Source organism: Carcharhinus amblyrhynchos, unplaced genomic scaffold (assembly GCF_965287045.1).
Source record: "Carcharhinus amblyrhynchos unplaced genomic scaffold, sCarAmb.v2.hapA scaffold_748, whole genome shotgun sequence".
NCBI lineage: Eukaryota > Metazoa > Chordata > Chondrichthyes > Carcharhiniformes > Carcharhinidae > Carcharhinus > Carcharhinus amblyrhynchos.
The window spans coordinates 22,324-49,461 of NW_027650488.1; the positions used below are offsets into that span (position 1 = coordinate 22,324).

The 27,138-nt window shown below is 54.9% G+C and overlaps 1 protein-coding gene across 1 annotated transcript in view; it reads left to right on the forward strand.

Annotated features, from left to right (window-relative positions):
- Positions 1–25,894, forward strand: part of LOC145340052 (guanine nucleotide-binding protein G(I)/G(S)/G(T) subunit beta-3-like) — a gene marked incomplete at its 3' end in the record, with an annotated part of 33,146 nt that extends 7,252 nt beyond the window's left edge. Inside the window, exons 4-7 of the mRNA XM_080184470.1 lie at positions 2,575–2,638; positions 17,725–17,887; positions 18,173–18,239; positions 25,693–25,894. Coding sequence (XP_080040596.1) covers positions 2,575–2,638; positions 17,725–17,887; positions 18,173–18,239; positions 25,693–25,894 — 496 coding nt within the window. The remainder of the gene's footprint in view (positions 1–2,574; positions 2,639–17,724; positions 17,888–18,172; positions 18,240–25,692) is intronic.
- Positions 25,895–27,138: the final 1,244 nt, after the last annotated feature.

The following is a 27,138-nucleotide window of genomic DNA, read 5'->3' on the forward strand; positions in this document are numbered from 1 at the left end:
CATTCAAAAGTCTGACAGCAGCAGGGAAGAAGCTGTTCTTGAGTCGGTCGGTACGGGACCTCAGACTTTTGTATCTCTTTTCCCGATGGAAGAAGGTGGAAGAGGGAATGTCCGGGGTGTGTGTGGGGGGATCCTCGATTATGCCGGCTGCTTTTCCCTGAGGCAGCGGGAAGTGTAAACGGAGTCAGTGGATGGGAGGGGCTGGTTTGCGTGATGGGTTGAGTCCTGACTTGTGTCCTTGCTGGACAGGCTTCGGGGTGGGAGGGGGGAGGAGTCAGGAGGTGAATTATCCACCACAGAATCCCCAGCCTCTGACCCGCTCTGTGTAGCACTGTGCTTGTGGTGTGGTGAGTCCAGTTGAGTTTGTTGGTCAATGGTAACCCCAAGAATGTTGACAGTGGGGGATTCAGTGATGGTTCCACCATTTAATGATCAAGGGGAGGTGGTTAGGGAGTCCCTTATTGGTGATTAGAAGATACAGGAGCAGAATGAGGCCACTCAGCCCCTCCACTCTGCCCCCCCCATTCTATCACAGCTGACATTTTTCTCCTCCCCGTTCTCCTGCCCTTTTCCCCCCTGATCTCCTTATTAATCAGGAACCGATCTATCTCTGTCTTAAAGACACTCAGTGACCTGCCCTCCTCTGCGGCAAAGAGTCCCACAGATTCCCCACTCTCCGGCTGAAGAAATCCCTCCCCATCTCTTGTTTTAAAGGATCGTCCCTTCAGCCTGAGGTTGTGCCTCTCTGGGTCTAGTTTTTCCCTCCTGGTGGAAACATCCTCTCCACGTCCACTCTATCCAGGGCCTCGCAGTATCCTGTAAGTTTCAATAAGATCCCCTCTCCCCCTCTTCCTTCTAAACTCCCAGTGAGTACACACCCAGAGTCCCCCAACCTGTTCCTCACACACGGACAAGCTCTTCATTCCAGGGAATCATTCCGGTGAACCTCCTCTGGACCCTTTCCAAGGCCCCGCACACCCTTCCTTAGATACGGGGCCCAGAACTGCTCACAATACTCCAAATGGGAGCCTGACCTGAGCCTTATCCAGCCTCAGAATGGCATTTGCCTGGCGTTTGTGTTTGTGAATGTTAGTTGACATTTGTCAGCCCAAGGGTGTTTCAGCGATAAAGGGAGGATGGTGAGGAACTTTTGGGGTGGAACTTGTTCGAGGTGTACAAAATGGTGAGGGACATAAATTTTGCCCCTTAGTTGAGACGTCAATAACTGGCAGGGGGGGGCAGTGATTTAAGATCAGGAGGAGATTTAGAGGGGATTTGATGAGAAACTTATTCACCCAGAACTCTGGAACTCACTGCCTGAAAGGATGGTAGAGGTGGCAACTCAAACAACAATTCACACTCGATTGGATGAGCACTTGGAACGCCTTAGCAAACAAGGCTACGGAACAAGTGCTGGAAAATGGGATTGGGATAGTACATGATGGCTGGTGCAGACATGATGGGCCAAAGGGCCTATTTCTCTGTTGTATCTCTCTGTGACCATGGTAGTTTCTGCGCTATTAATTGCTCTCTCAACCTCTCCTGCCGATGACTTACGCACACATACGCCCGGGTCCCTCTGCTCCTGCACCCTCTTCAGAAATGGACCCAATATTCCACGCAATCTTTCCATGAATTCCCCATCAAAGTGAATCACTTCATATTCTTCTGCCAGGTATCCAGCAATTCCGCCACTTTCTGGACTTGCTCAACTTCTGTCCTCCGAGGAACTCGAGAAATTGGCACAGTGGTTGGCTCTGCGGCCTCACTGCACCAGGGACACGGGTTCGATTCTGGCCTTGGGTCACTGTCTGTGTGGAGTCTGCGTGTTCTCCCCATGTCCATGTGTGTTTTCTGGGTGCTCCAGATTCCTCCCACAGAGGTGCAGGTTAGGTGGATTGGCCATGCTAAATTGCCCCTTAGTGTCCAAAGATGTGCAGGTTAGGTGGATTGGCCATGCTAAATTGCCCCTTAGTGTCCAAAGATATACAGGTTGGGTGGATTGGCCATGATAAATTGCCCCTTAGTGTCCAAAGATGTGCAGGTTGGGTGGATTGGCCATGCTAAATTGTCCCTTGGTGTCCAAAGATGTGCAGGTTAGGTGGATTGGCCATGCTAAATTGTCCCTTAGTGTCCAAAGATGTGCAGGTTGGCCATGGGTTTATGGAGATGAGAGAGAGTTGGCGCTGACTCATTGGGCCGAATGGCCTCATTCTGCCCTCTAGGGTATTCAGTCTTTCTGCGCTGAAGTCTTGGCCATTGATTATGGTACAACATGAACTCCGCAAAACTACTGTCCCCAGTAATGTTCCCCATCACTCCATCAACTCGAGTGTTGGAGGGGAAGGTGAAGGAGAGTTCCCCAGCGGGATGGGGTGGGGGACGGTGAGGGACGGGGAGACTCACTGCAAGGGGAAATTGGGATTGGAGAGAGAGGATGGTTCCATCAGAGGGACAGTCACACTCTGGTGCTCCCCCTGCGACCACCCCCCCTGTTTCAGAACCCCCGCTCACCCCTCTTGTCCTCCCTATCTCCATCGCCCACTGTGACACTCTACCTCTCCCTCGCTGCAGATTACTGGTCAGTGCATCTCAGGACGGGAAGCTGATTGTCTGGGATAGCTACTCAACAAATAAGGTAAGATATCAAAGTGTGGGACCCGTACCCCAGTGAGAGTCAGTGTGTGTGGGACCCCAGTGAGAGTCAGTTTGTGTGTGGGACCCCAGTGAGAGTCAGTGTGTGTGTGGGAACCGTACCCCAGTGAGAGTCAGTGTGTGTGGGACCCCAGTGAGAGTCAGTGTGTGTGTGGGACCCCAGTGAGAGTCAGTGTGTGTGTGGGACCCCAGTGAGAGTCAGTGTGTGTGTGGGACCCCAGTGAGAGTCAGTGTGTGTGTGGGACCCCAGTGAGAGTCAGTGTGTGTGTGGGACCCCAGTGAGAGTCAGTGTGTGTGTGGGACCCCAGTGAGAGTCAGTGTGTGTGTGGGACCCCAGTGAGAGTCAGTGTGTGTGTGGGACCCCAGTGAGAGTCAGTGTGTGTGTGGGACCCCAGTGAGAGTCAGTGTGTGTGTGGGACCCCAGTGAGAGTCAGTGTGTGTGTGGGACCCCAGTGAGAGTCAGTGTGTGTGTGGGACCCCAGTGAGAGTCAGTGTGTGTGTGGGACCCCAGTGAGAGTCAGTGTGTGTGTGGGACCCCAGTGAGAGTCAGTGTGTGTGTGGGACCCCAGTGAGAGTCAGTGTGTGTGTGGGACCCCAGTGAGAGTCAGTGTGTGTGTGGGACCCCAGTGAGAGTCAGTGTGTGTGGGACCCCAGTGACAGTCAGTGTGTGTGTGGGACCCGTACCCCAGTGAGAGTCAGTGTGTGTGTGGGACCCCAGTGAGAGTCAGTGTGTGTGTGGGACCCGTACCCCAGTGAGAGTCAGTGTGTGTGTGGGACCCCAGTGAGAGTCAGTGTGTGTGTTGGACCCCACTGAGAGTCAGTGTGTGTGTGGGACCCCAGTGAGAGTCAGTGTGTGTGTGGGACCCCAGTGAGAGTCAGTGTGTGTGTGGGACCCCAGTGAGAGTCAGTGTGTGTGTGGGACCCCAGAGAGAGTCAGTGTGTGTGGGACCCCAGTGAGTCAGTGTGTGTGGGACCCCAGTGAGAGTCAGTGTGTGTGGGACCCGTACCCCAGTGAGAGTCAGTGTGTGTGTGGGACCCCAGTGAGAGTCAGTGTGTGTGGGACCCCAGTGAGAGTCAGTGTGTGAGTGGGACCCCAGTGAGAGTCAGTGTGTGTGGGACCCGTACCCCAGTGAGAGTCAGTGTGTGTGTGGGACCCCAGTGAGAGTCAGTGTGTGTGTGGGACCCCACTGAGAGTCAGTGTGTGTGTGGGACCCCAGTGAGAGTCAGTGTGTGTGTGGGACCCCAGTGAGAGTCAGTGTGTGTGTGTGGGACCCCAGTGAGAGTCAGTGTGTGTGTGGGACCCCAGTGAGAGTCAGTGTGTGTGTGGGACCCCAGTGAGAGTCAGTGTGTGTGTGGGACCCCAGTGAGAGTCAGTGTGTGTGTGGGACCCCAGTGAGAGTCAGTGTGTGTGTGGGACCCCAGTGAGAGTCAGTGTGTGTGTGGGACCCCAGAGAGAGTCAGTGTGTGTGGGACCCCAGTGAGAGTCAGTGTGTGTGGGACCCCAGTGAGAGTCAGTGTGTGTGTGGGACCCCAGTGAGAGTCAGTGTGTGTGTGGGACCCCAGTGAGAGTCAGTGTGTGTGTGGGACCCCAGTGAGAGTCAGTGTGTGTGTGGGACCCCAGTGAGAGTCAGTGTGTGTGTGGGACCCGTACCCCAGTGAGAGTCAGTGTGTGTGTGGGACCCCAGTGAGAGTCAGTGCGTGTGTGGGACCCCAGTGAGAGTCAGTGTGTGTGTGGGACCCCAGTGAGAGTCAGTGTGTGTGTGGGACCCCAGTGAGAGTCAGTGTGTGTGTGGGACCCGTACCCCAGTGAGAGTCAGTGTGTGTGTGGGACCCCAGTGAGAGTCAGTGTGTGTGTGGGACCCCAGTGAGAGTCAGTGTGTGTGGGACCCCAGTGAGAGTCAGTGTGTGTGTGGGACCCCAGTGAGAGTCAGTGCGTGTGTGGGACCCCAGTGAGAGTCAGTGTGTGTGTGGGACCCCAGTGAGAGTCAGTGTGTGTGGGACCCCAGTGAGAGTCAGTGTGTGTGTGGGACCCCAGTGAGAGTCAGTGTGTGTGTGGGACCCCAGTGAGAGTCAGTGTGTGTGGGACCCCAGTGAGAGTCAGTGTGTGTGTGGGACCCCAGTGAGAGTCAGTGTGTGTGTGGGACCCCAGTGAGAGTCAGTGTGTGTGTGGGACCCCAGTGAGAGTCAGTGTGTGTGTGGGACCCCAGTGAGAGTCAGTGTGTGTGTGGGACCCCAGTGAGAGTCAGTGTGTGTGTGGGACCCCAGTGAGAGTCAGTGTGTGTGTGGGACCCGTACCCCAGTGAGAGTCAGTGTGTGTGTGGGACCCCAGTGAGAGTCAGTGTGTGTGTGGGACCCCAGTGAGAGTCAGTGTGTGTGTGGGACCCCAGTGAGAGTCAGTGTGTGTGTGGGACCCCAGTGAGAGTCAGTGTGTGTGTGGGACCCCAGTGAGAGTCAGTGTGTGTGTGGGACCCCAGTGAGAGTCAGTGTGTGTGTGGGACCCGTACCCCAGTGAGAGTCAGTGTGTGTGTGGGACCCCAGTGAGAGTCAGTGTGTGTGTGGGACCCGTACCCCAGTGAGAGTCAGTGTGTGTGTGGGACCCCAGTGAGAGTCAGTGCGTGTGTGGGACCCCAGTGAGAGTCAGTGTGTGTGTGGGACCCCAGTGAGAGTCAGTGTGTGTGTGGGACCCCAGTGAGAGTCAGTGTGTGTGTGGGACCCGTACCCCAGTGAGAGTCAGTGTGTGTGTGGGACCCCAGTGAGAGTAAGTGTGTGTGTGGGACCCCAGTGAGAGTCAGTGTGTGTGGGACCCCAGTGAGAGTCAGTGTGTGTGTGGGACCCCAGTGAGAGTCAGTGTGTGTGTGGGACCCCAGTGAGAGTCAGTGTGTGTGTGGGACCCCAGTGAGAGTCAGTGTGTGTGTGGGACCCCAGTGAGAGTCAGTGTGTGTGTGGGGGACCCCAGTGAGAGTAAGTGTGTGTGTGGGACCCCAGTGAGAGTCAGTGTGTGTGTGGGGGACCCCAGTGAGAGTAAGTGTGTGTGTGGGACCCCAGTGAGAGTCAGTGTGTGTGTGGGACCCCAGTGAGAGTCAGTGTGTGTGGGACCCCAGTGAGAGTCAGTGTGTGTGTGGGACCCCAGTGAGAGTCAGTGTGTGTGTGGGACCCCAGTGAGAGTCAGTGTGTGTGTGGGACCCCAGTGAGAGTCAGTGTGTGTGTGGGACCCCAGTGAGAGTCAGTGTGTGTGTGGGACCCCAGTGAGAGTCAGTGTGTGTGGGACCCCAGTGAGAGTCAGTGTGTGTGTGGGACCCCAGTGAGAGTCAGTGTGTGTGTGGGACCCCAGTGAGAGTCAGTGTGTGTGTGGGACCCCAGTGAGAGTCAGTGTGTGTGTGGGACCCCAGTGAGAGTCAGTGTGTGTGTGGGACCCCAGTGAGAGTCAGTGTGTGTGTGGGACCCCAGTGAGAGTCAGTGTGTGTGTGGGACCCCAGTGAGAGTCAGTGTGTGTGTGGGACCCCAGTGAGAGTCAGTGTGTGTGTGGGACCCCAGTGAGAGTCAGTGTGTGTGGGACCCCAGTGAGAGTCAGTGTGTGTGTGGGACCCCAGTGAGAGTCAGTGTGTGTGTGGGACCCCAGTGAGAGTCAGTGTGTGTGGGACCCCAGTGAGAGTCAGTGTGTATGTGGGACCCCAGTGAGAGTCAGTGTGTGTGTGGGACCCCAGTGAGAGTCAGTGTGTGTGTGGGACCCCAGTGAGAGTCAGTGTGTGTGTGGGACCCCAGTGAGAGTCAGTGTGTGTGTGGGACCCCAGTGAGAGTCAGTGTGTGTGTGGGACCCCAGTGAGAGTCAGTGTGTGTGTGGGACCCGTACCCCAGTGAGAGTCAGTGTGTGTGTGGGACCCCAGTGAGAGTCAGTGCGTGTGTGGGACCCGTACCCCAGTGAGAGTCAGTGTGTGTGTGGGACCCCAGTGAGAGTCAGTGTGTGTGTGGGACCCCAGTGAGAGTCAGTGTGTGTGGGACCCCAGTGAGAGTCAGTGTGTGTGTGGGACCCCAGTGAGAGTCAGTGTGTGTGTGGGACCCCAGTGAGAGTCAGTGTGTGTGGGACCCCAGTGAGAGTCAGTGTGTGTGTGGGAGCCCAGTGAGAGTCAGTGTGTGTGTGGGACCCCAGTGAGAGTCAGTGTGTGTGTGGGACCCCAGTGAGAGTCAGTGTGTGTGGGACCCCAGTGAGAGTCAGTGTGTGTGTGGGACCCCAGTGAGAGTCAGTGTGTGTGTGGGACCCCAGTGAGAGTCAGTGTGTGTGTGGGACCCCAGTGAGAGTCAGTGTGTGTGTGGGACCCCACTGAGAGTCAGTGTGTGTGGGACCCCAGTGAGAGTCAGTGTGTGTGTGGGACCCCAGTGAGAGTCAGTGTGTGTGTGGGACCCCAGTGAGAGTCAGTGTGTGTGTGGGACCCCAGTGAGAGTCAGTGTGTGTGTGGGACCCCAGTGAGAGTCAGTGTGTGTGGGACCCCAGTGAGAGTCAGTGTGTGTGTGGGACCCCAGTGAGAGTCAGTGTGTGTGTGGGACCCCAGTGAGAGTCAGTGTGTGTGTGGGACCCCAGTGAGAGTCAGTGTGTGTGTGGGACCCCAGTGAGAGTCAGTGTGTGTGTGGGACCCCAGTGAGAGTCAGTGTGTGTGGGACCCCAGTGAGAGTCAGTGTGTGTGTGGGACCCCAGTGAGAGTCAGTGTGTGTGTGGGACCCCAGTGAGAGTCAGTGTGTGTGTGGGACCCCAGTGAGAGTCAGTGTGTGTGTGGGACCCCAGAGAGAGTCAGTGTGTGTGGGACCCCAGTGAGAGTCAGTGTGTGTGGGACCCCAGTGAGAGTCAGTGTGTGTGTGGGACCCCAGTGAGAGTCAGTGTGTGTGTGGGACCCCAGTGAGAGTCAGTGTGTGTGTGGGACCCCAGTGAGAGTCAGTGTGTGTGTGGGACCCCAGTGAGAGTCAGTGTGTGTGTGGGACCCCAGTGAGAGTCAGTGTGTGTGTGGGACCCCAGTGAGAGTCAGTGTGTGTGTGGGACCCGTACCCCAGTGAGAGTCAGTGTGTGTGTGGGACCCCAGTGAGAGTCAGTGTGTGTGTGGGACCCCAGTGAGAGTCAGTGTGTGTGTGGGACCCCAGTGAGAGTCAGTGTGTGTGTGGGACCCCAGTGAGAGTCAGTGTGTGTGTGGGACCCCAGTGAGAGTCAGTGTGTGTGTGGGACCCCAGTGAGAGTCAGTGTGTGTGTGGGACCCGTACCCCAGTGAGAGTCAGTGTGTGTGTGGGACCCCAGTGAGAGTCAGTGTGTGTGTGGGACCCGTACCCCAGTGAGAGTCAGTGTGTGTGTGGGACCCCAGTGAGAGTCAGTGCGTGTGTGGGACCCCAGTGAGAGTCAGTGTGTGTGTGGGACCCCAGTGAGAGTCAGTGTGTGTGTGGGACCCCAGTGAGAGTCAGTGTGTGTGTGGGACCCGTACCCCAGTGAGAGTCAGTGTGTGTGTGGGACCCCAGTGAGAGTCAGTGTGTGTGTGGGACCCCAGTGAGAGTCAGTGTGTGTGGGACCCCAGTGAGAGTCAGTGTGTGTGGGACCCCAGTGAGAGTCAGTGTGTGTGTGGGACCCCAGTGAGAGTCAGTGTGTGTGTGGGACCCCAGTGAGAGTAAGTGTGTGTGTGGGACCCCAGTGAGAGTCAGTGTGTGTGTGGGACCCCAGTGAGAGTCAGTGTGTGTGGGACCCCAGTGAGAGTCAGTGTGTGTGTGGGACCCCAGTGACTGTCAGTGTGTGTGGGACCCCAGCGAGAGTCAGTGTGTGTGTGGGACCCCAGTGAGAGTCAGTGTGTGTGTGGGACCCCAGTGAGAGTCAGTGTGTGTGGGACCCCAGTGAGAGTGAATGTTTGTGGGACCCCAGTGAGAGTCAGTGTGTGTGGGACCCCAGTGAGAGTCAGTGTGTGTGTGGGACCCCAGTGACTGTCAGTGTGTGTGGGACCCCAGCGAGAGTCAGTGTGTGTGTGGGACCCCAGTGAGAGTCAGTGTGTGTGTGGGACCCCAGTGAGAGTCAGTGCGTGTGGAACCCCAGTGAGAGTCAGTGTGTGTGGGACCCCAGTGAGAGTCAGTGTGTGTGTGGGACCCCAGTGAGAGTCAGTGTGTGTGTGGGACCCCAGTGAGAGTCAGTGTGTGTGTGTGGGACCCCAGTGAGAGTCAGTGTGTGTGTGGGACCCCAGTGAGAGTCAGTGTGTGTGTGGGACCCCAGTGAGAGTCAGTGTGTGTGGGACCCCAGTGAGAGTCAGTGTGTGTGTGGGACCCCAGTGAGAGTCAGTGTGTGTGTGGGACCCCAGTGAGAGTCAGTGTGTGTGTGGGACCCCAGTGAGAGTCAGTGTGTGTGGGACCCCAGTGAGAGTCAGTGTGTGTGGGACCCCAGTGAGAGTCAGTGTGTGTGTGGGACCCCAGTGAGAGTCATTGTGTGTGTGGGACCCCAGTGAGAGTCAGTGTGTGTGGGACCCCAGTGAGAGTCAGTGTGTGTGGGACCCCAGTGATAGTCAGTGTGTGTGTGGGACCCCAGTGAGAGTCAGTGTGTGTGGGACCCGTACCCCAGTGAGAGTCAGTGTGTGTGGGACCCCAGTGAGAGTCAGTGTGTGTGTGTGGGACCCCAGTGAGAGTTAGTGTGTGTGTGGGGGACCCCAGTGAGAGTCAGTGTGTGTGTGGGACCCCAGTGAGAGTCAGCGTGTGTGTGGGACCCCAGTGAGAGTCAGTGTGTGTGTGGGACCCCAGTGAGAGTGAGTGTGTGTGTGGGACCCGTACCCCAGTGAGAGTCAGTGTGTGTGTGGGACCCCAGTGAGAGTCAGTGTGTGTGTGGGACCCCAGTGAGAGTCAGTGTGTGTGGGACCCCAGTGAGAGTCAGTGTGTGTGTGGGACCCGTACCCCAGTGAGAGTCAGTGTGTGTGTGGGACCCGTACCCCAGTGAGAGTCAGTGTGTGTGGGACCCGTGCCCCAGTGAGAGTCAGTGTGTGTGTGTGGGACCCCAGTGAGAGTCAGTGTGTGTGGGACCCCAGTGAGAGTCAGTGTGTGTGTGGGACCCCAGTGAGAGTCAGTGTGTGTGGGACCCCAGTGAGAGTCAGTGTGTGTGGGACCCCAGTGAGAGTCAGTGTGTGTGGGACCCCAGTGAGAGTCAGTGTGTGTGGGATCCCAGTGAGAGTCAGTGTGTGTGTGGGACCCGTACCCCAGTGAGAGTCAGTGTGTGTGTGGGACCCCAGTGAGAGTCAGTGTGTGTGTGGGACCCCAGTGAGAGTGAGTGTGTGTGTGGGACCCCAGTGAGAGTCAGTGTGTGTGTGGGACCCGTACCCCAGTGAGAGTCAGTGTGTGTGTGGGACCCGTACCCCAGTGAGAGTCAGTGTGTGTGGGACCCGTGCCCCAGTGAGAGTCAGTGTGTGTGTGTGGGACCCCAGTGAGAGTCAGTGTGTGTGGGACCCCAGTGAGAGTCAGTGTGTGTGTGGGACCCCAGTGAGAGTCAGTGTGTGTGGGACCCCAGTGAGAGTCAGTGTGTGTGGGACCCCAGTGAGAGTCAGTGTGTGTGGGACCCCAGTGAGAGTCAGTGTGTGTGGGATCCCAGTGAGAGTCAGTGTGTGTGGGACCCCAGTGAGAGTCAGTGTGTGTGTGGGACCCCAGTGAGAGTCAGTGTCTGTGTGGGACCCCAGTGAGAGTCAGTGTGTGTGTGGGACCCCAGTGAGAGTCAGTGTGTGTGGGACCCCAGTGAGAGTCAGTGTGTGTGGGACCCCAGTGAGAGTCAGTGTGTGTGTGGGACCCCAGTGAGAGTCAGTGTGTGTGTGGGACCCCAGTGAGAGTCAGTGTGTGTGGGACCCCAGTGAGAGTCAGTGTGTGTGGGACCCCAGTGAGAGTCAGTGTGTGTGTGGGACCCCAGTGAGAGTCAGTGTGTGTGGGACCCCAGTGAGAGTCAGTGTGTGTGTGGGACCCCAGTGAGAGTCAGTGTGTGTGGGACCCCAGTGAGAGTCAGTGTGTGTGGGACCCGTACCCCAGTGAGAGTCAGTGTGTGTGGGACCCCAGTGAGAGTCAGTGTGTGTGTGTGGGACCCCAGTGAGAGTCAGTGTGTGTGTGGGGGACCCCAGTGAGAGTCAGTGTGTGTGTGGGAACCCAGTGAGAGTCAGTGTGTGTGTGGGACCCCAGTGAGAGTGAGTGTGTGTGTGGGGGACCCCAGTGAGAGTCAGTGTGTGTGTGGGACCCGTACCCCAGTGAGAGTCAGTGTGTGTGTGGGACCCGTACCCCAGTGAGAGTCAGTGTGTGTGGGACCCGTGCCCCAGTGAGAGTCAGTGTGTGTGTGGGACCCGTACCCCAGTGTGAGTCAGTGTGTGTGGGACCCCAGTGAGAGTCAGTGTGTGTGTGGGACCCCAGTGAGAGTCAGTGTGTGTGTGGGACCCCAGTGAGAGTCAGTGTGTGTGTGGGACCCCACTGAGAGTCAGTGTGTGTGTGGGACCCCAGTGAGAGTCTGTGTGTGTGGGACCCCAGTGAGAGTCAGTGTGTGTGGGACCCCAGTGAGAGTCAGTGTGTGTGTGGGACCCGTACCCCAGTGAGAGTCAGTGTATGTGTGGGACCCCAGTGAGAGTCAGTGTGTGTGTGGGGGACCCCAGTGAGAGTCAGTGTGTGTGTGGGACCCCAGTGAGAGTCAGTGTGCGTGTGGGACCCCAGTGAGAGTCAGTGTGTGTTTGGGACCCCAGTGAGAGTCAGTGTGTGTGCGACCCCAGTGAGAGTCAGTGTGTGTGGGACCCGTACCCCAGTGAGAGTCAGTGTGTGTGGGACCCGTACCCCAGTGAGAGTCAGTGTGTGTGTGGGACCCCAGTGAGAGTCAGTGTGTGTGTGGGACCCCAGTGAGAGTCAGTGTGTGTGTGGGACCCCAGTGAGAGTCAGTGTGTGTGGGACCCCAGTGAGAGTCAGTGTGTGTGTGGGACCCCAGTGAGAGTCAGTGTGTGTGTGGGACCCCAGTGAGAGTCAGTGTGTGTGTGGGACCCCAGTGAGAGTCAGTGTGTGTGTGGGACCCGTACCCCAGTGAGAGTCAGTGTGTGTGTGGGACCCCAGTGAGAGTCAGTGTGTGTGTGGGACCCCAGTGAGAGTCAGTGTGTGTGTGGGACCCCAGTGAGAGTCAGTGTGTGTGTGGGACCCCAGTGAGAGTCAGTGTGTGTGTGGGACCCCAGTGAGAGTCAGTGTGTGTGTGGGACCCCAGTGAGAGTCAGTGTGTTTGTGGGACCCCAGTGAGAGTCAGTGTGTGTGTGTGACCCCAGTGAGAGTCAGTGTGTGTGTGGGACCCCAGTGAGAGTCAGTGTGTGTGTGGGACCCCAGTGAGAGTCAGTGTGTGTGGGACCCCAGTGAGAGTCAGTGTGTGTGGGACCCCAGTGAGAGTCAGTGTGTGTGGGACCCCAGTGAGAGTCAGTGTGTGTGGGACCCCAGTGAGAGTCAGTGTGTGTGTGGGACCCCAGTGAGAGTCAGTGTGTGTGGGACCCCAGTGAGAGTCAGTGTGTGTGTGGGACCCCAGTGAGAGTCAGTGTGTGTGGGACCCCAGTGAGAGTCAGTGTGTGTGGGACCCCAGTGAGAGTCAGTGTGTGTGTGGGACCCCAGTGAGAGTCAGTGTGTGTGGGACCCCAGTGAGAGTCAGTGTGTGTGGGACCCCAGTGAGAGTCAGTGTGTGTGGGACCCCAGTGAGAGTCAGTGTGTGTGTGGGACCCCAGTGAGAGTCAGTGTGTGTGGGACCCCAGTGAGAGTCAGTGTGTGTGTGGGACCCCAGTGAGAGTCAGTGTGTGTGGGACCCCAGTGAGAGTCAGTGTGTGTGTGGGACCCCAGTGAGAGTCAGTGTGTGTGGGACCCCAGTGAGAGTCAGTGTGTGTGGGACCCCAGTGAGAGTCAGTGTGTGTGGGACCCGTACCCCAGTGAGAGTCAGTGTGTGTGGGACCCCAGTGAGAGTCAGTGTGTGTGTGGGACCCCAGTGAGAGTCAGTGTGTGTGGGACCCCAGTGAGAGTCAGTGTGTGTGGGACCCCAGTGAGAGTCAGTGTGTGTGGGACCCCAGTGAGATTCAGTGTGTGTGGGACCCGTACCCCAGCGAGAGTCAGTGTGTGTGTGGGACCCCAGTGAGAGTGTCAGTGTGTGTGTGGGACCCCAGTGAGAGTCAGTGTGTGTGTGGGACCCCAGTGAGAGTCAGTGTGTGTGTGGGACCCCAGTGAGAGTCAGTGTGTGTGTGGGACCCCAGTGAGAGTCAGTGTGTGTGTGGGGCCCCAGTGAGAGTCAGTGTGTGTGGGACCCCAGTGAGAGTCAGTGTGTGTGTGGGACCCCAGTGAGAGTCAGTGTGTGTGGGACCCCAGTGAGAGTCAGTGTGTGTGTGGGACCCGTACCCCAGTGAGAGTCAGTGTGTGTGTGGGACCCCAGTGAGAGTCAGTGTGTGTGTGGGACCCCAGTGAGAGTCAGTGTGTGTGTGGGACCCCAGTGAGAGTCAGTGTGTGTGTGGGACCCCAGTGAGAGTCAGTGTGTGTGTGTGACCCCAGTGAGAGTCAGTGTGTGTGTGGGACCCCAGTGAGATTCAGTGTGTGTGTGGGACCCCAGTGAGAGTCAGTGTGTGTGTGGGACCCCAGTGAGAGTCAGTGTGTGTGTGGGACCCCAGTGAGAGTCAGTGTGTGTGGGACCCCAGTGAGAGTCAGTGTGTGTGGGACCCCAGTGAGAGTCAGTGTGTGTGGGACCCCAGTGAGAGTCAGTGTGTGTGTGGGACCCCAGTGAGAGTCAGTGTGTGTGGGACCCCAGTGAGAGTCAGTGTGTGTGTGTGGGACCCCAGTGAGAGTCAGTGTGTGTGTGGGACCCCAGTGAGAGTCAGTGTGTGTGTGGGACCCCAGTGAGAGTCAGTGTGTGTGGGACCCCAGTGAGAGTCAGTGTGTGTGTGGGACCCCAGTGAGAGTCAGTGTGTGTGGGACCCCAGTGAAAGTCAGTGTGTGTGTGGGACCCCAGTGAGAGTCAGTGTGTGTGGGACCCGTACCCCAGTGAGAGTCAGTGTGTGTGGGACCCCAGTGAGAGTCAGTGTGTGTGTGGGACCCCAGTGAGAGTCAGTGTGTGTGTGGGACCCCAGTGAGAGTCAGTGTGTGTGTGGGACCCCAGTGAGAGTCAGTGTGTGTGTGGGACCCCAGTGAGAGTCAGTGTGTGTGGGACCCCAGTGAGAGTCAGTGTGTGTGTGGGACCCCAGTGAGAGTCAGTGTGTGTGTGGGACCCCAGTGAGAGTCAGCGTGTGTGTGGGACCCCAGTGAGAGTCAGTGTGTGTGTGGGACCCCAGTGAGAGTCAGTGTGTGTGTGGGACCCGTACCCCAGTGAGAGTCAGTGTGTGTGGGACCCCAGTGAGAGTCAGTGTGTGTGTGGGACCCCAGTGAGAGTCAGTGTGTGTGTGGGACCCCAGTGAGAGTCAGTGTGTGTGTGGGACCCCAGTGAGAGTCAGTGTGTGTGTGGGACCCCAGTGAGAGTCAGTGTGTGTGTGGGACCCCAGTGAGAGTCAGTGTGTGTGTGGGACCCGTACCCCAGTGAGAGTCAGTGTGTGTGTGGGACCCCAGTGAGAGTCAGTGTGTGTGTGGGACCCCAGTGAGAGTCAGTGTGTGTGTGGGACCCCAGTGAGAGTCAGTGTGTGTGTGGGACCCCAGTGAGAGTCAGTGTGTGTGTGGGACCCCAGTGAGAGTCAGTGTGTGTGTGGGACCCCAGTGAGAGTCAGTGTGTTTGTGGGACCCCAGTGAGAGTCAGTGTGTGTGTGTGACCCCAGTGAGAGTCAGTGTGTGTGTGGGACCCCAGTGAGAGTCAGTGTGTGTGTGGGACCCCAGTGAGATTCAGTGTGTGTGGGACCCCAGTGAGAGTCAGTGTGTGTGGGACCCCAGTGAGAGTCAGTGTGTGTGGGACCCCAGTGAGAGTCAGTGTGTGTGGGACCCCAGTGAGAGTCAGTGTGTGTGTGGGACCCCAGTGAGAGTCAGTGTGTGTGGGACCCCAGTGAGAGTCAGTGTGTGTGTGGGACCCCAGTGAGAGTCAGTGTGTGTGGGACCCCAGTGAGAGTCAGTGTGTGTGTGGGACCCCAGTGAGAGTCAGTGTGTGTGGGACCCCAGTGAGAGTCAGTGTGTGTGGGACCCCAGTGAGAGTCAGTGTGTGTGGGACCCCAGTGAGAGTCAGTGTGTGTGTGGGACCCCAGTGAGAGTCAGTGTGTGTGGGACCCCAGTGAGAGTCAGTGTGTGTGTGGGACCCCAGTGAGAGTCAGTGTGTGTGGGACCCCAGTGAGAGTCAGTGTGTGTGTGGGACCCCAGTGAGAGTCAGTGTGTGTGGGACCCCAGTGAGAGTCAGTGTGTGTGGGACCCCAGTGAGAGTCAGTGTGTGTGGGACCCGTACCCCAGTGAGAGTCAGTGTGTGTGGGACCCCAGTGAGAGTCAGTGTGTGTGTGGGACCCCAGTGAGAGTCAGTGTGTGTGGGACCCCAGTGAGAGTCAGTGTGTGTGGGACCCCAGTGAGAGTCAGTGTGTGTGGGACCCCAGTGAGATTCAGTGTGTGTGGGACCCGTACCCCAGCGAGAGTCAGTGTGTGTGTGGGACCCCAGTGAGAGTCAGTGTGTGTGTGGGACCCCAGTGAGACTCAGTGTGTGTGTGGGACCCCAGTGAGAGTCAGTGTGTGTGTGGGACCCCAGTGAGAGTCAGTGTGTGTGTGGGACCCCAGTGAGAGTCAGTGTGTGTGTGGGACCCCAGTGAGAGTCAGTGTGTGTGTGGGGCCCCAGTGAGAGTCAGTGTGTGTGGGACCCCAGTGAGAGTCAGTGTGTGTGTGGGACCCCAGTGAGAGTCAGTGTGTGTGGGACCCCAGTGAGAGTCAGTGTGTGTGTGGGACCCGTACCCCAGTGAGAGTCAGTGTGTGTGTGGGACCCCAGTGAGAGTCAGTGTGTGTGTGGGACCCCAGTGAGAGTCAGTGTGTGTGTGGGACCCCAGTGAGAGTCAGTGTGTGTGTGGGACCCCAGTGAGAGTCAGTGTGTGTGTGTGACCCCAGTGAGAGTCAGTGTGTGTGTGGGACCCCAGTGAGATTCAGTGTGTGTGTGGGACCCCAGTGAGAGTCAGTGTGTGTGTGGGACCCCAGTGAGAGTCAGTGTGTGTGTGGGACCCCAGTGAGAGTCAGTGTGTGTGGGACCCCAGTGAGAGTCAGTGTGTGTGTGTGGGACCCCAGTGAGAGTCAGTGTGTGTGGGACCCCAGTGAGAGTCAGTGTGTGTGTGGGACCCCAGTGAGAGTCAGTGTGTGTGGGACCCCAGTGAGAGTCAGTGTGTGTGTGTGGGACCCCAGTGAGAGTCAGTGTGTGTGTGGGACCCCAGTGAGAGTCAGTGTGTGTGTGGGACCCCAGTGAGAGTCAGTGTGTGTGGGACCCCAGTGAGAGTCAGTGTGTGTGTGGGACCCCAGTGAGAGTCAGTGTGTGTGGGACCCCAGTGAAAGTCAGTGTGTGTGTGGGACCCCAGTGAGAGTCAGTGTGTGTGGGACCCGTACCCCAGTGAGAGTCAGTGTGTGTGGGACCCCAGTGAGAGTCAGTGTGTGTGTGGGACCCCAGTGAGAGTCAGTGTGTGTGTGGGACCCCAGTGAGAGTCAGTGTGTGTGTGGGACCCCAGTGAGAGTCAGTGTGTGTGTGGGACCCCAGTGAGAGTCAGTGTGTGTGGGACCCCAGTGAGAGTCAGTGTGTGTGTGGGACCCCAGTGAGAGTCAGTGTGTGTGTGGGACCCCAGTGAGAGTCAGCGTGTGTGTGGGACCCCAGTGAGAGTCAGTGTGTGTGTGGGACCCCAGTGAGAGTCAGTGTGTGTGTGGGACCCGTACCCCAGTGAGAGTCAGTGTGTGTGGGACCCCAGTGAGAGTCAGTGTGTGTGTGGGACCCCAGTGAGAGTCAGTGTGTGTGTGGGACCCCAGTGAGAGTCAGTGTGTGTGTGGGACCCCAGTGAGAGTCAGTGTGTGTGTGGGACCCCAGTGAGAGTCAGTGTGTGTGTGGGACCCGTACCCCAGTGAGAGTCAGTGTGTGTGGGACCCCAGTGAGAGTCAGTGTGTGTGTGGGACCCCAGTGAGAGTCAGTGTGTGTGTGGGACCCCAGTGAGAGTCAGTGTGTGTGTGGGACCCCAGTGAGAGTCAGTGTGTGTGTGGGACCCCAGTGAGAGTCAGTGTGTGTGTGGGACCCGTACCCCAGTGAGAGTCAGTGTGTGTGGGACCCCAGTGAGAGTCAGTGTGTGTGTGGGACCCCAGTGAGAGTCAGTGTGTGTGGGACCCCAGTGAGAGTCAGTGTGTGTGTGGGACCCGTACCCCAGTGAGAGTCAGTGTGTGTGTGGGACCCCAGTGAGAGTCAGTGTGTGTGTGGGACCCCAGTGAGAGTCAGTGTGTGTGTGAGACCCCAGCGAGAGTCAGTGTGTGTGTGGGACCCCAGTGAGAGTCAGTGTGTGTGGGACCCCAGTGAGAGTCAGTGTGTGTGGGACCCCAGAGAGAGTCAGTGTGTGTGTGGGACCCCAGTGAGCGTCAGTGTGTGTGTGGGACCCCAGTGAGAGTCAGTGTGTGTGTGGGGCCCCAGTGAGAGTCAGTGTGTGTGGGACCCCAGTGAGAGTCAGTGTGTGTGTGGGACCCGTACCCCAGTGAGAGTCAGTCTGTGTGTGGGACCCCAGTGAGAGTCAGTGTGTGTGTGGGACCCCAGTGAGAGTCAGTGTGTGTGTGGGACCCCAGTGAGAGTCAGTGTGTGTGGGACCCGTACCCCAGTGACAGTCAGTGTGTGTGTGGGACCCCAGTGAGAGTCAGTGTGTGTGTGGGACCCCAGTGAGAGTCAGTGTGTGTGTGGGACCCCAGTGAGAGTCAGTGTGTGTGTGGGACCCGTACCCCAGTGAGAGTCAGTGTGTGTGTGGGAGCCCAGTGAGAGTCAGTGTGTGTGTGGGACCCCAGTGAGAGTCAGTGTGTGTGTGGGACCCCAGTGAGAGTCAGTGTGTGTGTGGGACCCCAGTGAGAGTCAGTGTGTGTGGGACCCGTACCCCAGTGAGAGTCAGTGTGTGTGGAACCCGTACCCCAGTGACATTTTGGTTCTGTGTGCAGGTCCACGCTATCCCCTTGAGGTCCTCGTGGGTGATGACCTGTTGCTACGCGCCCTCTGGCAACTGTGTGGCCTGCGGCGGGCTGGATAACATGTGCTCCATCTACAACCTGAAGACCCGCGAGGGAAACGTCAAAGTCAACCGCGAGTTGGCTGGCCACAACGGTAAGGCACCGGGGCAGCGAGGTGGGTAACGTTCAGGAAAGCCCCAGGCTTCCTTTTTGGGGGGCCTACCTCCCTCTGGTCGCCAACTCTGGGCAGGATTGTGGGGACAAACGGAGTGGGAATGGCCCCTCAGCTGGGATCGGTGCGATGGGGCGCGGAGTGAGGGCCATGCCTGGATGGGGGACGTTCAGGAGGGGGAGGAGGGGGGCCGGCCGGTCAACTTTCACCCTTGAACTTTGCCCTCTCTTCGCCGTCGCTAAGGAACGCTCTCTTCTCGTCTCCTAGGTTACCTCTCTTGCTGCCGCTTCCTGAACGATAACGAGATCATCACCAGCTCAGGCGACACCACCTGGTGAGTAGCCACGTCCGGGAGTCGCCGGGGGGGGCGGGGGGGTGGTGGGAGGCCGGGGGCAGGCTGCTAGGCCCAAACTAGGCCCGAAACTCCCAAATGGGATGCGTCAAGGCGGGAAGCGAGCTTCCAGACCTCGGGCCTTGTCCTTAGTGGATAGTTCTCGGGGTTCTCCCTCTTCCTCTCCCCCCTCACCTCTCCAGTTTCTCCCGAGGGGGTTTTTTTTTTGGGGCATCTTCAGAGCACTGCCAGCCTGGATCTGCAGTTATACAAAACCTTGGTTAGGCCGCGTTTGGGGTATCGCATGCAGTTCTGGTCACCAGAAGGGCGGAGAAGCTTTGGAGAGGGTGCAAAGAAGATGGGTGGCGCTGCTGCCCCACAGCACCAGTGACCCGGGTTCCATTCCAGCTTTGGATCACTGTCTGTGTGGAGTGTCTGCTTTCCTCCGGGTGCTCCGGTTTCTTCCCGCATGGGTGGGTTAGGTTGATTAGCCATGCTAGATTGCCCTTTAGTGCTCCGGGTTGCGTAGGTTTGTGTGATTAGTGTTGGGCCTGGGGTGGGATTGTGGTCGGTGCAGACTCAATGGGCCAAATGGCCTCCTTCCGCACTATCGGGTTTCTACGTTTCTTTCCAAGGTTCGCCGGGGTGTTACCCCTGGTACGGAGGGGCATTAGCTACGAGGAGCAGTTTGGAGAAACTTGGTTTGTTCTCACTGGAGGTTGAGGGGAGACCTGATAGAAGTCTACAAGATTATGAGAGGCAGAGTGGACAGTCAGAAGCTTTTTCCCCAGGGTGGAAGAGTCAGGAGGCACAGGTTTAAGGTGCGAGGGGCAAGGTTTAAAGGAGATGTACGAGGCAGATTTTTTACACAGAGGGTGGTGGGTGCCTGGAACGGGTTGCTGGGGGAGGTAGTGGAAGTGGATACGGTAGTGACTTTTGAGGAGCATCTTGACAAATACATGAATAGTAAGGATAGAGGGATATGGTCCCTGGTTGGGTAGGGGGTTTTAGTTAAGTTGGGCAGCAGGGTCAGTGCAGGCTTGGAGGGCCGAAGGGCCTGTTCCTGTGCTGTAATTTTCTTTGTTCTTTGTATACACAGAGTGGGTAGTCAGAGGCTCTTTCCCCAGGCGGAAGTATCAATGACAGGAGGGGCACAGGTTAGGTGGGTTGGCCAGGCTAAATTGCACCCTTAGTGTCATATAGAACATAGAACATAGAACATTACAGCGCAGAACAGGCCCTTCGGCCCACGATGTTGTGCCGACCAGTTAAAAAACACTGACCCTCTAACCTAAACCAAACCCTTTCCATCCATAAACCTATCCACAGATCTCTTAAACGCCCCCAAACTAGGCGCATTTCCAACCGCAGCAGGCAGGGCATTCCAATCCCTCACCACCCTCTGGGTAAAGAACCCACCCCTGACATCCGTCCTATAACTACCCCCCCTTAATTTAAAGCCATGCCCCCTCGTGCTAGCTTTCTCCATCCGAGGAAAAAGGCTATCACTACCCACCCTATCTAAACCTCTAATCATCTTATATGTTTCAATAAGATCCCCTCTTAGCCTCCTTCTTTCCAGCGAAAACAACCCCAAATCCCTCAGTCTCTCCTCATAGGACCTCCCCTCCATACCAGGCAACATCCTGGTAAACCTCCTCTGCACCCTCTCCAAAGCCTCCACATCCTTCCTGTAATGTGGGGACCAGAACTGCACACAGTACTCCAAGCGCGGCCGCACCAGAGTTGTGTACAGTTGCAACATGACGCTGCGACTCCTAAATTCAATCCCCCTACCAATAAACGCCAAGACACCGTATGCCTTCTTAACAACCTTATCTACTTGATTCCCAACTTTCAGGGGCATTAAGAGGGTAAATATGTGGGGTTACAAGAACAGCGCCTGGTAGGTGCAGACCTGATGGGCCCAGTGGCCTCCCTCCACACTGCAGGGACTCAAAGTTTCAAGGCGAGAGGGGGAGAGTTGAAGGGAGATGTGTGGAGGGGAGGAGGTTTCTCATGCAGGGAGTACTGGGTGCCTGGAACGCACTGCCAGAGGAGGTGGTGGAAACAGACACACTAGCAATATTTAGGAGACATGTGGTTGGGTGCACGAAATAATGTATCGAAGCCAAGGTTGAGTGCCCCCTCTGAGAACTAACACCTAACCACTCAAAGGGTGCCCTGTAATCTGTGAAACGTGAGTGTGATGTGGTACAATCTGAGCTGCAGGAAGTTCGAGCGGTCCAATCAAAATAACCCCCCGACACTCTCGAAAATCAACAAATAACACCTTATTTCCCAAATTAACAGCAAAAAAGTTAACTAAACCATTAACAAAACGAATAGAACATGATTCTAATGGTATGCTGTTCCAATAAATACATCATTAACCAAAAAAAAAGAAATTTAGTCACTCTCTAAATTACAACCAGGTTTTGTGTCTTCTGGAATATTTGGGCTTTTTCTGTTATTTCTTATCTTCCCTTTGCTATCTAGTGAGGCTTCGAGCTATGAGTTGTGCCAGGCAGTAGTTGTTCTCTGTCTTTTGTCCCACTACCTCCTTCTTTTATACCTGTGGTGACACATCAATGTCCTCCACAACAGGATTGGCCGTTGGTTGCCAAAACCGTCAGATTTAAATTTAATAGGTTCTTGGTATCCAATTGCCCGATTTGAATTGATTGGCTGAATTCAAAAAAATTCAAAAGCCTGTTGCCTTGGGAGCCCTGGTCCTTGGCCATTCAATGCATATAGACTCATAGGGGTTTACAGCATGGGAACAGGCCCTTCAGCCCAACTTGTCCATGCTGCCCCTTTTTTTAAACCCCTAAGATAATCCTAATTGCCTGCATTTGGCCCATATCCCCCTATACCCATCTTACCCATGTAACTGTCTAAATGCTTTTTAAACGACAAAATTGTCCCTGCCTCTACTACTACGTCTGGCAGCTCGTTCCAGACACTCACCACCCTCTGGGTGAAAAAATTGCCCCTCTGGACCCTTTTGTGTCTCTCCCCTCTCACCTTAAACCTCTGCCCTCTAGTTTTAGACTCCCCTACCTTTGGGGAAAAGATATTGACTATCTCACTGATCTGTGCCCCTTATTATTTTATAGACCTCTATAAGATCACCCCTCTACGCTCCAGAGAAAAAAGTCCCAGTCTATCCCAGCCTCTCCTTATAACTCAATCCATCGAGTCCCCGGTAGCATCCTAGTAAATCTTTTCTGCACTCTTTCTAGTTTAATAATATCCTTTCTATAATAGGGTGACCAGAACTGTACACAGTATTCCAAGTGTGGGCCTTACCAATGTCTTGTACAACTTCAACAAGACGTCCCAACTCCTATATTCAATGTTCTGACCGATGAAACCAAGCTTGCCGAATGCCTTCTTCACCACTCTGTCCACCTGTGACTCCACTTTCAAGGAGCTATGAACATGTCCCCCGAGATCTCTTTGTTCCATGTTTCATTTTTTGCGCGCTCTATGTATTGTACTTTTACCTCTAAGCACAACTGCGCAGAAATAGCAAGGGAATTGAGGGATATGACCCGAGTATAGGCAGGGGTCTTTTCTAGCTTTGTTTAGGAGAGGCTGGATAGGGTGGGACTTTTTTCTCTGGAGCGTAGAGGGGTGATCTTATAGAGGTCTATAAAATAATGAGGGGCACAGATCAGTGAGATAGTCAATATCTTTTCCCCAAAGGTAGGGGAGTCTAAAACTGGAGGGCAGAGGTTTAAGGTGAGAGGGGAGAGATACAGAAGGGTCCAGAGGGGCAATTTTTTCACCCAGTGAGTGTCCGGAACGAGCTGCCAGAGGTAGTAGTAGAGGCTGGTACAATTTTATATTTTAAAAAGCGTTTAGACGGTTACGATGGGAGACTGAGTAGACTGGGGCTATATTCATTGGAATTAAGAAGAATGAGGGGAGATCTTATAGAAACCTATAAGATGACGAAGGGAATCGATAAGATAGAAGCAGGGAAGTTGTTTCCACTGGCGGGTAAAACTAGAACTGGGGGGCACAGCCTCAAAATAAGGGGGAAACAGATTTAGGACTGAGTTGAGGAGGGACTTCTTCACCCAAAGGGTGGTGAATCTGTGGAATTCCCTGCCCAGTTGAGGCTCCCTCACTGAATGTTTTTGAGGCAAGGATAGATAGATTTTTGAACAGTAAAGGAATTAAGGGTTATGGTGAGCGGGCGGGTAAGTGGAGCTGAGTCCACAGAGAGATCAGCCATGATCTTATTGAATGGCGGAGCAGGCCCGAGGGGCCAGATGGCCCACTCCTGCTCCTAGTTCAGATGGTGAAATTTGAGTTAAATATTTGGCAATGAAATCACACTTCTAAAAACCTATCGAGCTCCTTTAGGGTACAATTGATATTGAGGGATATGGGCCAAATGCGGGCAGTTGGGACTAGTTTAGAACATAGAACAGTACAACACAGTACAGGCCCTTCGGCCCTCAATGTTGTGCCGAGCTATGATCAAGGTAGCCCACTCCCTATAATTCTGGTTTGCTTGAGTGGTTGAAGAAAGGGGCAGTGTGGACAAGTTGGGCTGAAGGGCCTGTTTCCATGCTGTCAACCTCTATGACTCTATGCCTTAGTGACAGCATATGGGTTTGGAGGGCTGAAGGGCCTGTTCCTGTGCTGTATTTCTCTTTGTTCTTTGTCAAATGTAGGCCAGACCAGGTAAGGACGGCCTAATTCCTTCCCGGAAGGACCCCGATGGGTTTTTAGAAGTGTGATTTCATTGCCAAATATTTAACTCAAATTTCACCATCTGAACTAGGAGCAGGAGTGGGCCATCCGGCCCCTCGAACCTGCTCCGCCGTTCAATAAGATCATGGCTGATCTCTGTGTGGACTCAGTTCCACTCACCCACCCGCTCACCATAACCCTTAATTCCTTTACTGTTCAAAAATCTATCTGTCCTTGCCTTAAAAACATTCAGTGAGGGAGCCTCAACTGGGCAGGGAATTCCACAGATTCACCACCCTTTGTGTGAAGAAGTTCCTCCTCAACTCAGTCCTAAATCTGTTTCCCCCTTATTTTGAGGCCGTGCCCCCAGTTCTAGTTTCACCCACCAGTGGAAACAACTTCCCTGCTTCTATCTTATTGATTCCCTTCGTCATCTTATAACCTTTCTATAAGGTCTACCCTCATTCTTCTGAATTCCAATGAGTATAGCCCCAGTCCACTCAGTCTCTCCTCAAAAGCCAACCCCCTCATCTCCGGAATCAACCTAGTGAATCTCCCCTGCACCCCCTCCAGTGCCAGTATATCCTTTCTCAAGGGGACCAAAACTGGACACAGTGCTCCAGGTGTGGCCTCACCAGCACCTTATACATCTGCAACATAACCTCGCTGGTTTTAAACTCCATCCCTCTAGCAATGAAGGACAAAATGTCCATTTGCCGCCTTAATTACCTGCTGCAAACCAACTTTTTTGTGATTCATGCACAAGGACACCCAGATCCCTCTGCACAGCAGCGCGCTGCGATTTTTTTTTTACCATTTAAACCATATCCCTTTTGTTGTTATTCCTACCAAATTTGGTGACTGCACGTTTACCAACATTGTACTCCATCTGCCAGACCCTCACCCACCCATTCAGATTCGAGCCCTGGTCTTGCCCCGGGGCTCTTGGGTTGCTAGTCTGGTGACAGCGCCCCTTTGCCCACCCCTCCCCTGGGACTGCCTCTGCGCATTGGTTAAGCGCCTGTTTCTCCCAGAGACTGTCAGCTTTTGCTGACTCGCCATGGATTTCACCTCCCTCCTATCCCCTTCACGGCCTCCCTCCCCTCTCTTTCTTTACCCCCCGGGACTCGGAGGAGAGGGATGTCTCCGTGAGTCAGTTACCCCAGTCACTGGAGAAATTAGATTTTCAATATCGGAACGGCAGAGGGACAGGATTGACAGGCCAGCTCTCAAGGGGGAGTGGGGAGGGGAAGCTTAATTCATAATGTTTAACATTCTGAAAGATAGATTGTTTTGAGAGAGGAAATTTCCTTTTTAAAATTCATAGAATGTCTACAGTGCAGAAAGAGGCCATTCAGCCCACCGAGCCTGCACTGACAACAATCCCACCCTATCCCTGTAACCACACATTTTACCCTCCTAATCCCCCTGTCACTAAGGGACAATTTAGCATGGACAGTCCACCCAACCTGCACATCTTTGGACGCTAAGGGACAATTTAGCATGGCCAATCCACCCAACCTGCACATCTTTGGACACTAAGGGGCAATTTAGCATGGCCAATCTACCCAACCTGCACATCTTTGGACACTAAGGGGCAATTTAGCATGGCCAATCCACCTAACCTGCACATCTTTGGACACTAAGGGACAATTTAGCATGGCCAATCCACCCAACCTGCACATCTTAGGACACTAAGGGGCAATTTAGCATGGCCAATCCACCTAACCTGCACATCTTTGGACACTAAGGGGCAATTTAGCATGGCCAATCCACCCAACCTGCACATCTTAGGACACTAAGGGACAATTTAGCATGGCCAATCCACCTAACCTACACATCTTTGGACACTACCTCCCCTGGGTTCCAGGCACCCGCTACTCTCCATGTCTCATACATCTCCTTTAAACCTTACCCCTCTCACCTTAAACCTGTGCCCCCCTAGTAATTGACTCTTCCACCCTGGGAAAAAGCTTCTGATACCCATTGTGTCCATGCCTCTCGTAATCTTGTAGTCTCCTATCAGTTCTCCCCTCAACCTCCGTCGCTCCAGTGAGAACAAATCCAAGTTTCTCCAACCTCTCCTCAAAGCTAATGCCCTCCGTACCAGGGGTACCATCCTGGTAAATCTTTTCTGTGCCCTCTCCAAAGCCTCCACATCCTTCTAAATAGTGTGGCGACCCCGAATTGAACACTGTATTCCAATTGCGATCTAACTAAGGTTCTATAAAGCTGCAACATGATTGCCAATTTTCAAACACAATGCCCCTTCTTGGGCGTTGTTGCGCCCATCCGGGTGAGTGGGGAATATTCCATCACACTCCTGACGTGTGTCCTTATAGGTGGTGGGACAGGCTTTGTGGGAATCAGAAGGTGAGTTACTCACTGGAGAATTTGGAGCCTCTGATCTGGTAGTCTGTGGTGAGTCCAGTTGAGCTGAGGGGAAATGGTATTGATATGTTGAGGGGGGAAGTGGCAGAAGGGGATGAGGGTTTAAGGGTGATAGGTTTTGAGGGTGGAGATTTGATGTGCTGTTGCATATCATTGTCCTTAGCCAATACCCCACAGAGGTGGTAATTTTCCAGATCCATCCCATGGCCCCTGTTGGACACAACGGGATATCCCTCAGGCCGCGATACAGCGGGGAGGTCACCGTGTCACGCTAACGCCTGGTCCACCATCTCCTACTCCCGCCACACCCTCACCCCCACCCCCCACGCCCCGGGGCCCCCTCTCTCCCTGACAGCATCCTCTGGGACATCGAGACGGGGCGCGAGAAGACCACCTTCGTGGGACACAGCGGTGACGTGATGAGTCTGGCCGTCTCTCCCGACTTCTCCCTCTTTATCTCGGGAGCCTGCGACGCCACTGCGAAGCTCTGGGATATCCGGCAAGCGGAATGTCGTCAGACCTTCCTGGGACACGAGTCAGATATCAACGCAATCTGTGTGAGTACCAGCGAGGACCATCTGGGATTAGATTCCAGTCTGTAACTCACTCCCGGGTATCTGTTATTCGATATATAAACCACCCCGAACCCCTCGATTAGATTCCAGTCTGTAACTCACTCCCGGGTATCTGTTATTCTATATATAAACCACCCCGAACCCCTCGATTAGATTCCAGTCTGTAACTCACTCCCGGGTATCTGTTATTCTATATATAAACCACCCCGAACCCCTCGATTAGATTCCAGTCTGTAACTCACTCCCGGGTATCTGTTATTCTATATATAAACCACCCCGAACCCCTCGATTAGATTCCAGTCTATAACTCACTCCCGGGTATCTGTTATTCTGTATATAAACCACCCTGAACCCCTCGATCAGATTCCAGTCTGTAACTCACTCCCGGGTATCTGTTATTCTATATATAAACCACCCCGAACCCCTCGATCAGATTCCAGTCTGTAACTCACTCCCGGGTATCTGTTATTCTATATATAAACCACCCCGAACCCCTCGATTAGATTCCAGTCTGTAACTCACTCCCGGGTATCTGTTATTCTGTATATAAACCACCCCGAACCCCTCGATTAGATTCCAGTCTGTAACTCACTCCCGGGTATCTGTTATTCTGTATATAAACCACCCTGAACCCCTCGATCAGATTCCAGTCTGTAACTCACTCCCGGGTATCTGTTATTCTATATATAAACCACCCCGAACCCCTCGATTAGATTCCAGTCTGTAACTCACTCCCGGGTATCTGTTATTCTGTATATAAACCACCCTGAACCCCTCGATCAGATTCCAGTCTGTAACTCACTCCCGGGTATCTGTTATTCTATATATAAACCACCCCGAACCCCTCGATTAGATTCCAGTCTGTAACTCACTCCCGGGTATCTGTTATTCTGTATATAAACCACCCCGAACCCCTCGATTAGATTCCAGTCTGTAACTCACTCCCGGGTATCTGTTATTCTGTATATAAACCACCCCGAACCCCTCGATTAGATTCCAGTCTGTAACTCACTCCCGGGTATCTGTTATTCTGTATATAAACCACCCCGAACCCCTCGATTAGATTCCAGTCTGTAACTCACTCCCGGGTATCTGTTATTCTATATATAAACCACCCCGAACCCCTCGATTAGATTCCAGTCTGTAACTCACTCCCGGGTATCTGTTATTCTGTATATAAACCACCCCGAACCCCTCGATTAGATTCCAGTCTGTAACTCACTCCC